The sequence below is a fragment of the Girardinichthys multiradiatus genome, chromosome 8, assembly GCF_021462225.1.
Source record: "Girardinichthys multiradiatus isolate DD_20200921_A chromosome 8, DD_fGirMul_XY1, whole genome shotgun sequence".
NCBI lineage: Eukaryota > Metazoa > Chordata > Actinopteri > Cyprinodontiformes > Goodeidae > Girardinichthys > Girardinichthys multiradiatus.
Window position 1 is genome coordinate 22080863 of NC_061801.1, and position 13973 is coordinate 22094835.

The window sequence follows — 13973 nt, forward strand, 5'->3', positions numbered from 1 at the left end:
TTATGGTGGAATTCATTTTGCAGACAGATTTCTTTTTTTTTTTTGCTGGTCAAATCTTATTTTACTTCGAATTTATAAGCAAAAGCAGCCTTTTTTATATCCTGTTTGTCATTAAGGTACCTCAGACAGAGCTCAACTCTCCAAGCCCATTTTTGATATGATGGACTGAGGAGCCAACGGTTAGAAGGCAGCAAGTTTTCATATGTCCTGGTCATGAATATAACACATTTTTTTAGGGGTTGCCATGCTTCAAAGAAAAATATTTATCTGGTGATAGGTCAGGCAAGTTGGCACACTGCATTGTAGGTAATCCAGCGGGGATGTAGGCACTGGATGAGAAATTCCTTACGGGAGACTTGTGGATCACAGAACTTTGTGAAGTGCATTTGTCAGACCTATTAAGACGACAGAAATACACAGTTATAAACGTACTTTGACTTTTTGCGGGTTCCTCCAGTGCTCTCCAAGTAGACAATTTGCTGTCATGTTGCTAGGGAGAATCACCACTTCGTTGTTACCCTCTCTGCATGAGAGCTCACACTCCTCACCTGTGCATGTTTAGGACAGATGCATCAGTCAAATACAAGAATGCACAAGCCAGATCTAGAGAAAAGATTTATCTCAATACTTGGAATATGAAAATGCTAGGTTGCAAACTCTAATTTCTCAAATTTCCTGTATTTTCAAAAAGACCTACTAAAAACAATAACACATTTTATTTTTCAAACTTACCTATTCCATGTCCTTGCTTGCATGAGTATTGGAGCCTGTAATGCAGGTTTTGAGGCAACGAGCATTGCCCTTTGCTGTTTGGGCACAGGCGGAACGACCCTGTCCAGTTTCCATCCTTCCTACAGCGGATCATATTGGAGGCTGCGCCCTGAAAATAACACATATTGAAAGACTAACAATTACACTCACACTGATACACAAGCACTGCAGAGCCAAGAACATTGAGAAGGCATTGCATTGCATATGGAGAAATACAATACACTTTTTATCAGGCATCCCACCAACAATCCCTGGGAGAGAGAACAGATTAAAAGGTGTATACATTTCAAAAGTCTGTGGCGGGCAGAGCTATTCTGGAAATCAATAGCAATCTAATTAGCATGTCATCAAATTGAGTACAGCTAAGGGAGACAAGGGTAAAGCATGCAAAGCCACAGCAGTGTGAAAAAATTACAATACAAACATTATCATTAAATTGTACATCTTTTTTGTTATTCATCTAAAGGGATCTACTTGCAAATTCTAACAGTTTGAGATTTTGAACCAAGAAGGGAATAGGGAAAAACAAGACAGAAAAAAAAGAATGTTTCTTTATCATGTGCCTAACAAAATAATAAATAAAAAGAACAGCAATAGAAAGAGAGGAAAGAGATAGACAGACCTGCTTGCAGGAAGAGTGCAGCAACCTCACCGTATGGGCAGAGCCTCCTTCATGATTACCGGCGGGATCGGAGCAGTTGAGTCTGCAGACGCTGTCAAAGCGGAAGCCATCAGTACAGTAGTAGGAGCCATGGAAGATGGGCGGTGGAGGATTACAAGTCACTGGCTCGCACGCCCCCTCCAGCCAGGTGCCGTCTTCTGTACACTGGCGCTTAAATGCACGTCTGAAGTGAACAAAGACAAAGACAAAAACAAAACGTGAGGCCACGTTTCAGGTGGAAAAACTTGCAACAGTATTTCTTGTTTTTACCGTTTGGGTTTATTAGTAACATGGTAGCCTGGCTTGCATTTGTACTTGCAGAGGGTGCCAACTTTTAGGCCTGTCTCATTGCAGCGCTTTGTTTGTAACACAGCATTGGGTACAGGAGGAGGGGCTGAGCAGCGCAGCTCACAAAGAGCCTCAGGGAAAGACCACAGACCATCTTCCTGGCAGGTAAGAGTGTTGTTGGTTCCTTGAAAGAAAAGAGGAAAATACAAATATTTACATAAAACTAAGGTAAACTTTACAGTAAACTAAAACCATCATTTTCTGGCTTTTGGTTGTTCCAGATTATATTTAATAAATGTTTACTTATTAAAATAGATCATTGGAGTCTTCCTTCAGAATGCATAACAGCTAGATTGGTAAGTTTGTTCTAAAATACAAGTAGAGTTTGATATAAATTTGATGTGTTTTGTTTATAATTGTTAACACATGGTCGGTGTTCATTAAAACATGAAGGCATGCTACCGAGACCAAATAGTGTGTTTAAAAACATAATGAAAATCTGGTTTTCATTGATTTATTTAAGGTTATTTTTCTTGTATTTGAGGATTAACAGCGCCAATTAGAGGGTCCCGGTTGGCCACTTCTGGTCCTATAAGGCATACTTCATTGATTTGTGTTCTAACGTGATACTGGAAAAAATAGGAATATTTCTTGCTGCAAAACTGACATAACATTTTTAAATAATTAATATGTATATATTTTACTTTCAACATTATATACTTCCAAACTTGTAACTAATCCAATTTTTTTTTTTTTACAAATAATATGAAACCAGTAGACCCTTGACAGTAAATGATTGAAGAACATTTTCTTTTTTTTTAGCAAACCTGCATGCATGAGTAAAGGGTTGAATCTCACCTATGAGTTGGGCAGGTTCTCGACAAAGAAAGGTGCTTTTCTTGCCATACGTAGTGCCCTCTGGGAAGCTGAAATGAGCAGGATGGACGTGGTATTTGTCTGGCAGACCGCAGTCCACTGGCTCACAGGATACCTGCTTGTTCCACTTCCCATTAGTACAGGTTATTGTGACTGAAGAATCCGACTGGAAAATAAAATGATTTATGCCGAAATATCAGTTTCCTTTGTCCTGCCAATCAGGTGATATTCCAAATGTATCTAATGAGGTGGGTTTAGACAGCCCGATCATCACGGGCTCAAAGCGCATAACTCCACATTGGAACAGTTTCCATGTGGTTGGACAAACCACACCAAACTCTACAACAGTTTCTTCTAAAATACATATAGAAATCAAAGGGGAGAGTTCAATGACAGACTCAGCAAAACAGAAGACAGTAAAGAATAACATCAAAAAGAAAGAACTAACAAGTTATTTGTTCAATAAGTTGTATTTGCTTGGACACTTGTGTTTTGTTGTGCTTTTAGTGTAATGTGCATTAAAGAGATGGACGGAGCAATGTCCTTTGACCAGAATCATAAGATTTTAATTGCATGAGCAGCCCTTACTGGTGCTTCCCCAGTATATTTTTCCAATCAGCGAGCACATCTTACCAAAGCCCCACTTGGTTGTACTCTTCAAGTCATTACTGAATGAAAAAGACTCAGATTTAGCCATTTTTAGTAGCTATCTGTGGGGCATTTAAAATTCGGTCAGAAGAAGCACAGATGTCTAAAAAAACTCTTTATAAGGAAACAGTTTTCTACAACATATTGAGACATATATCTGGTTCAGGCTAAGTGAGACCAACAGGGAGCAAAACTCGAAGCAGATAATAGGAAGGCTGAACAGCGTATAGCCAAGTGTTTCATCTTTGTCCCTCAGAGCTTTCACCCTCTGTAATGGAACATAATGGATTTGGAAATTACAGGTCCTCAAAATATTAGCATATTGTGATAAAGTTCATTATTTTCCATAATGTCATGATGAAAATTTAACATTCATATATTATAGATTCATTGCACACTAACTGAAATATTTCAGGTCTTTTATTGTCTTAATACAGATGATTTTGGCATACAGCTCATGAAAACCCAAAATTCCTATCTCACAAAATTAGCATATCATTAAAAGGGTCTCTAAACGATCTATGAACCTAATCATCTGAATCAACGAGTTAACTCTAAACACCTGCAAAAGATTCCTGAGGCCTTTAAAACTCCCAGCCTGGTTCATCACTTAAAACCCCAATCATGGGTAAGACTGCCGACCTGACTGCTGTCCAGAAGGCCACTACTGACACCCTCAAGCAAGAGGGTAAGACACAGAAAGAAATCTCTGAAAAAATAGGCTGTTCCCAGAGTGCTGTATCAAGGCACCTCAGTGGGAAGTCTGTGGGAATGAAAAAGTGTGGCAGAAAACGCTGCTCAACGAGAAGTGGGGACCGGACCCTGAGGAAGATTGTGGAGAAGGGCCGATTCCAGACCTTGGGGGACCTGCGGAAGCAGTGGACTGAGTCTGGAGTAGAAACATCCAGAGCCACCGTGCACAGGCGTGTGCAGGAAATGGGCTACAGGTGCCGCATTGCCCAGGTCAAGCCACTTTTGAACCAGAAACAGCGGCAGAAGCGCCTGACCTGGGCTACAGAGAAGCAGTACTGGACTGTTGCTCAGTGGTCCAAAGTACTTTTTTTGGATGAAAGCAAATTCTACATGTCATTCGGAAATCAAGGTGCCAGAGTCTGGAGGAAGACTGGGGAGAAGGAAATGCCAAAATGCCAGAAGTCCAGTGTCAAGTACCCACAGTCAGTGATGGTCTGGGGTGCCGTGTCAGCTGCTGGTGTTGGTCCACTGTGTTTTATCAAGGGCAGGGTCAATGCAGCTAGCTATCAGGAGATTTTGGAGCACTTCATGCTTCCATCTACTGAAAAGCTTTATGGAGATGAAGATTTCATTTTTCAGCACGACTTGGCACCTGCTCACAGTGCCAAAACCACTGGTAAATGGTTTACTGACCATGGTATCACTGTGCTCAATTGGCTTGCCAACTCTCCTGACCTGAACCCCATAGAGAATCTGTGGGATATTGTGAAGAGAACGTTGAGAGACTCAAGACCCAACACTCTGGATGAGCTAAAGGCCGCTATCGAAGCATCCTGGGCCTCCATAAGACCTCAGCAGTGCCACAGGCTGATTACCTCCATGCCACGCCGCATTGAAGCAGTCATTTCTGCAAAAGGATTCCCGACCAAGTATTGAGTGCATAACTGTACATGATTATTTGAAGGTTGACGTTTTTTGTATTAAAAACACTTTACTTTTATTGGTCGGATGAAATATGCTAATTTTGTGAGATAGGAATTTTGGGTTTTCATGAGCTGTATGCCAAAATCATCCGTATTAAGACAATAAAAGACCTGAAATATTTCAGTTAGTGTGTAATGAATCTAAAATATATGAATGTTAAATTTTCATCATGACATTATGGAAAATAATGAACTTTATCACAATATGCTAATATTTTGAGAAGGACCTGTATAGCCACTTTTTGGATGTCTCAACATAAAGATAAGGATCTTCATTCTCTGGGGAATACAAGGAGACTGCAATTGATAGCCATGCTAATTGCAAATATAATATGCAAAAGACAGTTTAAAATGCCAAATCTGCAATCTGATTTGCTTTGTTTTAACATAGTAAAACCCTGTTACAGCAACTGCCCTCTAACACAGGTGTGGTATCACCTCTGCTTCTTGATGAGGGCTTAAGGCAGGAAGGCTGGATAATATTTTGAATGTTATTTTGCACCTTATTATATTATAATTCTTAAAGAGAAATAATCAATAAATATGATTGTGGGTTTCACATCTTATGAGTTAACATGGTAAGCGCGTTTAATTCAAATTGTGTTACTTAACACTTAACATCGGTCCCCAGTAGCTCTTGAGCTTTCCTACTGTTGGTCAAGGTTTGACTCTATGTACATAAGTTGCACACTGAATTGATATTTTGGAGTGCTCCACACATCTTATAAATGTTTACCTTACAAAAAAAGACAACAGCAATTCAGCACTCACTCCACTCATCACGTAACCTAACAAATCCTGGTAGTGCTTAGCTCACTGTATGTGAGTAAACCTCACATGCTACTCAGCAGCTCAGGTAACTGATGACAGCATATGTAAGGTCAAGCTATGCTACACAGTCATCTGATATCCACCGACTGCACAATCAGCCCTGACCCAAAACAGATTGATTTGGAGGAAGCGTGACACCTTCTGCTAAACATGCACACACACACACACGCACACACACACACACACACACACAAACAGGGAATCATTTAAATCTGCAATACCAGCTCTTATGGAATAAACCACCATTTGGGTCTGAACCTTTTTACATTTCTTTGATTCAGTCAACAACGTTTTAATTTTGGCATCTCCAGAATGTCACACAAAAATCATGTTTTGTATCGGATAAGCAATAAGTATACATTTTAAAAGAAAATCAAATGAAACAAAGTTGATCTTGAATGAAGAATGTAAACTGTGACATTAATACTGATGAAAAACATATCAGAGGTGTGGATACAGAACTGATTTCAGGGTTTCTTTCCTTTGTCCTTGCTCTACCTTTTCCAAACTCTTGAGTTTTGTTTGGGTAGTTCTTTAGCCAAAAAGAAAATATTTAAACTTTTCAACAACTTTCTATGGTATGAAAACAGCCTTCCTAGCATTAGCAAGCCTACAGAGTATAACCAATAGGAAGGGCCTCTAACATGTTGAAATGTATCAGGAAATGGGAGAAGCCAACGAAATTCCACAGTAAACATTGGGAGAACATGTTAAATGTACAAAAGAATGGACTAGCAAACTGTCCAAGCCAGCACTGGTAGCATCATAATGCTTGGAAAACAAATGAAGCTTGATTTTTCAGCACAATATACTATGAACTATTTTATAATAGACTGATATTCCCACAATGTTCATAACGAAGCATGATCTCACAGAAACTTTGAAAGGTCATCTGTTTTTGATTATGTTTGTGCAAAGGCTGCACAGTAGTACGGCGCCTGGGAGGAAGGTAACCAGTATGAATGTTGAATATATATGGCTCTTTCTTTGTGGCCTTTCTGTACGCCGTTTATTGGTTTTCTCTCAGCATCTGTAGGCTTTTTGGAGGTATTTTGGTTTCCTCTTACAGTTAAGCAATATAAATATTAGGTCAACTGGTGATACTATATTGATCTAAAGAGAGTATGCATGCAGTTATTTTATTTGTGCCTGTCTTTGACATTATACTTCCTAGGATACACTCTAGACATCCACAAACCTGAACTACACAAAGTGACCATATGATTTGGCTAGGGCACATAGTTAAGTGTCAAAATGTGGTACTATTGTCCAGAAAATCTAACATTGGAACGGCCTTTTTGTAGTATATGATAATGTTCTTTAAACAGAATTTGTAATAATGAGACTTTTATATTGCTGAAAAATGAGCAAATCAGGGAGCCAATGGATAGTCCAAACCTAAACAGTTTTTATCATCTTTCATTAAACTGCACTGAGTTATATAAAAGAAATACTTAGATTGGTACCTGAAAAAAACAGAAAAAAATCTTAAGACAAAGTTGCTAAAATTAATCATTTTGAGTTTTCCATCTCCAAAAGAAAAAGAAAAGGCAAAAATGGAAATCTATCAGTAACATTACATGTTACATGTTGGGTTCAGCTTTAATTATACTTGTCTTTTTAGAAGGACACCAAACATGTCCATTGCTTCATAACATCTTCTCCTTTCCTTTGTATAACAGTCTTTCATCTTGATCCCATTATATGATACCAAATAACAGTATCTGATTCCCTTAAAATAAATAAGCTCCTTTCATAATTTGGATACTCAACAAAGTACCATATGCATTCCATGTGGGTGCTGCCTGAAAAATAACTGGATGAAGAGGTGAGTGATTAATTCATGATGTGAGGTTCTGAGCATAGTCTGCATGAAAGACATCCATGTGGTGCTCAAATGCTGAATTAAAACAATGGTATTCTGCCTAAATGATGTTTGGTGGATTACATTTTAGAAACAAGATATAAAATAACAAAATATAAATCTGTGTTTCAGAAAAGGTGCATAAACCACACAGTATATACTCCTGCTATATAAGAAGGGGTGATTTTGATTTGAAATAGAACAAACCTTAAATATTAAAATATATATTGATGACAGCATTGTAACTTCCTTTAATTTATTAATTCTGTGTATTCATGTTCAGTGTGGAAAGGAATTTGTCCCGTCTCAAGGAAAGCATCCCCAGAGCATGATGTTGCCAATACCATACCTCGTCATGTGGTTTTTTTGGGGTGACACGCAGTGTCAGTGTTGTGCATAAGCATATGTGTCACTTCTTACTAAGCAGCTTATGAACTGTTTGATGTCAATATTCGCTATACACTCTTTCGATATTATCTTCTTCATGATGTACAATATTCAGTTGAAACCAGATTTTTCTATACAGGGTAAAAAAGACATGGTTTTTTCCTACTGTCTGACATTAAATTGAACAAAACTTTTACTATTTTACATCAGTAAAAATCATTGATATTGCTTACTGACAGAATAATGAGCAACAGTATTTTTTAGAGATTTTGTTTTTGCAGTTTTCTTCATATTCAGATGTTTACATAGATTTTCTTGTCTGAATGCTTGGAAACAACATACAAAATGCTTACAAAGCCATGACATCATAATGTGGGCTTTCCCAAACTGCTTACATATAGTTAGTGTGTGTAAATGTCTGAATTTAAAGAAAGTTGAATAAAATTAAAAACAGATGTCTTGCTTATTATTTTGGCATCCTAAGTGATCTAAAGCAGCAAATGTTTATTCTGTTTTAATGTCTAAGACAGAGAATATGTGTTTGTGCAGTATAAATTTCAGTTTTCATCTGTATTTGCAGTTGGTCACGGTTCTTTATTGCTGGTAGTTTACGTGACCTACCATGAGGTCTGGTGTTGACTGTGACAAACTCTCTCTACAAAACTACAAACACATACTTGCTTTGTCCTTGCTTTGTTTGTTCTTGGAAAGCTCTACAATATATATCTCAGTCTAGAGTGGACTTTGGTAATGACAACCTGAATTGTCTTTCTCATCTTTAGCACATAGATCCCAACCTCTGTGTTCCCAAACGTAACCTGTAATATGGACACTTCTAACCCTGCAACAAGTCTCAGCTGTCTTTTTGTTTATCTATATGAGCTTGTGCCGGGGGATTTTCCACACTGATTTAATATATGGCTTGCTCCTTGCATAATGTTGCTTTAAGTTATGTTTCTGTCTGCTGCAGGGGTAGATCTACAGGGGGGCAAGGGGGGGAACAACTGCCCCTCTGGTGTAGAGCCTTGCCCCCTTGTATGCCCCACTACTTTTATGTCCTTAAAATACTTGTACTTACTAATCGCTTGTTTGTCCAAAAGCCTCTCACAGCCATCAAATTAAACATTAATTTACCAAAAGTATATAACTGTAGTATAATCTGAAAAACGTACAGCCCCGCATCAAACACCGTCTGCCTACCACTTTGCGGTCATATGTCTGTCTCGAGCACATTAACGAGGTAGTCTGTATGCAGCCCAGCAGAGTGGATCAACTGAGCTGTCCAAGTTTCTGCAGTTAAAGTCAGTTTGTACATGTGATATTTAAATACACAACAGCAAAGTCAACTTAAGTTTGCAATGAATAAAATGTCTGCTGACGTGATCGACGTTCACGGTATAATATGTTTATTAATGGTTTGACGACAGTGAGTCACTTGCATGTGATTTATAAGGGCGTTAGCATGTTTCCCTTGTTAGTTTAGCTTACAATGAGCATAATAGCAGTTAACGAAACGTTTAGCTATGCAAAAAATGTTCGGGTTTGCTTTTTTTGGGGGTTGCAGTTTTACTGATGGCTCTATATGATCAATATCATGGCAATGAGGCACAATTAAACCACGGTACATCGGTTCAGTCAGATCAGGAAAATAATAAATTGAGTGCCATGAGAATAACATTTCTAAATATAACTGCTTGTGTGACGTGTGTGAATGTGATCATTTCTGGTTTCTTATTGTTATAAACTTCTTGAGGTAATAAATGGGCTAATTTTTCCAAATCTTGATGCTTGCACATTGCAGATCACATTGAAAAGGGAATTTAAAAGTGGTGATATTTTGAGTTTTTTTGGCAAATAGTGAGGGATGAGAAAGAAGAAGAGACTGTGAGATTTGAGGAAGGAAGAATGATAGAGAGACCAGGAGGATCACAGGTGAAGGAGGCCACTGAAAGTGCAAGAGGTGAAGAAATGAGTGAAGATAAGGAAAATGATGTTAGTCTAAGCGGTGAAGATGAGGAGGTTTCAGAGAGAGAGAAAGAAGACAGAGAAAACTGATGAAGGAAAGAAGGAAGGCACAGATTCAGGGAATCTAGCCTATCCAGCTTGACCACCGGGAATGGATTTTATTTTTGGTATAAATGCCAGCACAGAGATATTTGATGTTTTAATGAATAACATATCTGCACATGTCTACAGGTGTGTTATTAAGTTAGATAGTCCAGGCTTTATAGATATAGTCAATTTATGTTATACACTCACTGGCCACTTTATTAGGTACACCTGTCCAACTGCTCGTTAATGCAAATTTCTAATCAGGCAATCACATGGCAACAACTCAATGCATTTAGGCATGTAGACATGGTCAAGACGATCTGCTGCAGTTCAAACCATGCATCAGAATGGGGAAGAAAGGTGATTTAAGTGACTATGAACGTGGCATGGTTGTTGGTGTCAGACGGGTTGGTCTAAGTATTTCAGAAACTACTGATCTACTGGGATTTTCACGCACTACCATTTCTAGGGTTTACAGAGAATAGTCAGAAAAAGAGAAAATATCCAGTGAGAGGCAGTTCTGTGGGCACAAATGCCTTGTTGGTGCCAGAGGTCAGAGGAGAATGGCCAGACTGGTTCGAGCTGATAGAAAGGCAACAGTAACTCAAAATAACCACTCGTTACAACCAAGGCATGCAGAAGAGCATCTCTGAACGCACAACACATCGAACCTTGATGCAGATGGGTTACAGCAGCAGAAGACCACACTGGGAGCCATGCCTGTCAGCTAAGAACAGTAAACTGAGGCTGCAATTTGCACAGGCTCACCAAAATTGGACAATAGAAGATTGGAAAAACGTTGCCTGGCCTGATGAGTCTCAATTTCTGCTGCAGCATTTGGATGGTAGGGTCAGAATTTGGCGTCAACAACATGAAAACATGGATCCATCCTGCCTTGTATCAGTGGTTTAGACTGGTGGTGGTGGTGTACTGGTGTGGGGAATATTTTCTTGGCACAGTTTGGGCTCCTTAGTACCAATTGAGCATTGTGTCAACGCCATAGCCTACCTGAGTATTGTTGCTGACCATGTCCATTCCTGTACCCATCTTCTGATGGTTACTTCCAGCATGATAACACGCCATGTCATAAAGCACAAATCATCTCAGACTGGTTTCTTGAACATGACAATGGGTTCACTGTACTCAAATGGCCTCCACAGTCTCCAGATCTCAATCCATTAGAGCACCTTTAGGATGTGGTGGAACGGGAGATTCGCATCATGGATGTGCAGCTGACAAATCTGCAGCATCTGTGTGATGCTATCATGTCAATATGGACCAAACTCTCTGAGGAATGTTTCCAGTACCTTGTTGAATCTATGCCACAAAGGATTAAGGCAGTTCTGTAGGCAAAAGGGGGTCCAACCTGGTACTAGCAAGGTGTACCTAATAAAGTGGCCGGTGAGTGTAATTTTATGTTCTAATAAAAGCAAATTGTACAATGCAGAAATGCAGTAAAAACTGTATTAGATCATTCTAATTGTCAATATATATTTTTTAGATATATCAAGATGAAAAGATAACACCTAAAAGTTGTCTTTGTTTCTTAGAAAATAAAATGACAGAATCAGTAGTTTTAAGGTGTTTTTTTTTTTTTTTTTTGATGTTTTGTTGATTCCATTTACATATAGGAGATTTCTTAAGTACTTCAGTAAAGAGGTCCAGCATTGCCACCCTTCCTAGACCTTTTGTGTCTCCTTTGCCCCCGTATGTCAAATTTTCTAGATCCGCCACTAGTCTGCTGCAGTGGACTGTGTTGAACGGCAACTGTTGTTCAAGGAACTCTGGAATACATAAAAACAATCATTTTCATGTTTGTGTTTATGTGCATGAAAATGCTGTGAGCAAGTGCAGTCTCAAGGTTTACAGGACATGCATTCAATGGTAGTCTCTAAACTCTAAATAATGACTTGGAATAGGTGAAAATATGTTGAAAACCTCTCCTCTGTGGTAACTTGCACCTTCTCTGCTACAGCTGCAGCAAAAATGAATAAATGAATTGGGTAAGGGTTTGGAAGACACACATTTGCATGAAGCTATCCACAGCAATAAATAAGGTATTAAGTGGGTGGACCTGCTGCATTGAGGGATGGGTCAGGGAAAGACCATAAAATATTTCCTAGAGTCAAAAGAACTTCCAAGGACTTGATCAGATTGTCAGTTCACAGAAATGACAATTAGGTGAAAACAAGTAACTGAGAAAAATGGCCTCCACCAGTAGTAAAATGGACAAGTTCCCAACAATTACTTTGCCAACAACAGTGAGTCATGTTAAAAAGTGGTCAGGGTTGAGGTGAAAACTAGAACGGCCAAACACAAATAGGTATTTGAAGGAAATCTGCTCTAGAGGGGTTATAAACTGGAGCTCAAGCAGTAGCTGACTGTCCAACTGTAAAAATGATATAATCATGACAAAACTGAGGTGATTTAAAGACTAAATATGGCAGTTCACATACTGCTTTTTTTCCATATATATGTGTGGTAAAAAAATTACCTGCCTAAACTGTATGTTCATTGTTATCAGTTGGGGCTCGAAGCTACGTATTTTTGACAAAATACGAACCTAATTTCACCTTTTCCTTACATTTACTAAAGTGGTCATGTTAACAGTTCACTTTTTGTTTATCTCTCCTCTGTTCCATTAAATAAAAGAATATGTTCAAAAGTATCTACACAAAATGTTTGCCTATTGACATATGTTGGGATTATGATTGTTGATTAATTAATATTTATCAAGAATTATAATTAAAAATCATAATTTGAGAAAATGTATTTCTTAACCAAAAATCCTCATTTATGAATCGAAATCAGAGATATCCTCTGGGGTTGTAATTTTGGCTCAAAGCCCTTAAAAATTACAATTATTAAATTCTCAGTAATAGTTGATAACTATTACTAGATGTCACTGTTTAATCAATTGTTTCTGCCGAAACGCAGGGAACTTTAACCTTATTTTGACTGACAAATCACTCTTGCACAGAATAAACACAAACGCCTTCTCTTTATCTACGTTAATATATATTAAATCAACAGCCCTGATACAACTCGCTCTTCCGATTCAATAATCTTCACCTAATCAAACATGCAAAGTTCTACCCAACAAGGGTAAAATATCTAACTAAACAAAACAAAACAGCATTGAGTGTGTATGAAATCAAACCAGCAGTTATGGCAAAAATACAAGAGGAATATGGTTGAACGAAGCTTTCGGAGCCCCCAAGTGTAGCTCAGTGGGACACAGGCAGTCATAAAACGTCCTCCAAGGTTGGAAGCTCAGCGGACAAAGGATAATAAAACGTTTGGCGGCAAACCAATAAAACACGAAGTTGAAGACAAAGAAAATTGTGATTTTCACCATGAGGTTATTATAGCAGTTCAGTTTTACGGCGCACCTGCGCTCAGATGTTCGCACAGTAAAAACACAACTTGCGAGACTCAGCGGCCTCAGCAATCAACAGCAATCAAGTTTCATAAAAGGTAAGGCATGCACATACAATTTAGAATACATTGGACTATAAGTGGATATCCTAAATCGCCCTAAATTCCTACTCTATCCTGCCCAAGCTATTTCTAATAAAGAAATAAAATAAAATAAAAGAACGAAATTACTAGGTGGTGTCTCCTCTGGATCAGAGGAGAGGAGAGAGAAGGGGGGGAAGAGTTTCCACACGTCCTTGGGTAACTCAGGAGATCGGTCAGTCCTCGTCTGTCTTCCTTGGCAGAAAGGTGAAAAATATGACGGACCGTCACTAGTCGACTGGAACAAAAAAAATCAAGGAAGAAAATTGCATCTCCTTGAAAACTCTGTGGTTTTTTCTGGTTACATCTTAAATCTGCGTCCTCGATCGGTAAAGTAAAGTTTCCTGGTCTTCTTATCCCAGGAACCTCTTTTATGAGTTATGTTCTCGTTGGCCAACGG

General features: G+C 38.6%; 1 protein-coding gene across 2 annotated transcripts in view; it reads right to left on the reverse strand.

The window, feature by feature from the left end:
• The window catches only part of pappaa (pregnancy-associated plasma protein A, pappalysin 1a), a 137111-nt gene that overhangs the window by 26215 nt on the left and 96923 nt on the right, over positions 1-13973 (reverse strand). Inside the window, exons 15-19 of one of the 2 annotated variants that reach the window (XM_047373534.1) lie at positions 2579-2762; positions 1703-1904; positions 1424-1616; positions 733-880; positions 433-548 (exon numbers count right to left, since the gene is read on the reverse strand). In XM_047373534.1, coding sequence (XP_047229490.1) covers positions 433-548; positions 733-880; positions 1424-1616; positions 1703-1904; positions 2579-2762 — 843 coding nt within the window. Of the gene's footprint in view, positions 1-432; positions 549-732; positions 881-1393; positions 1617-1702; positions 1905-2578; positions 2763-13973 lie in introns of both variants that reach the window. The other variant, XM_047373533.1, reaches the window with a different exon arrangement.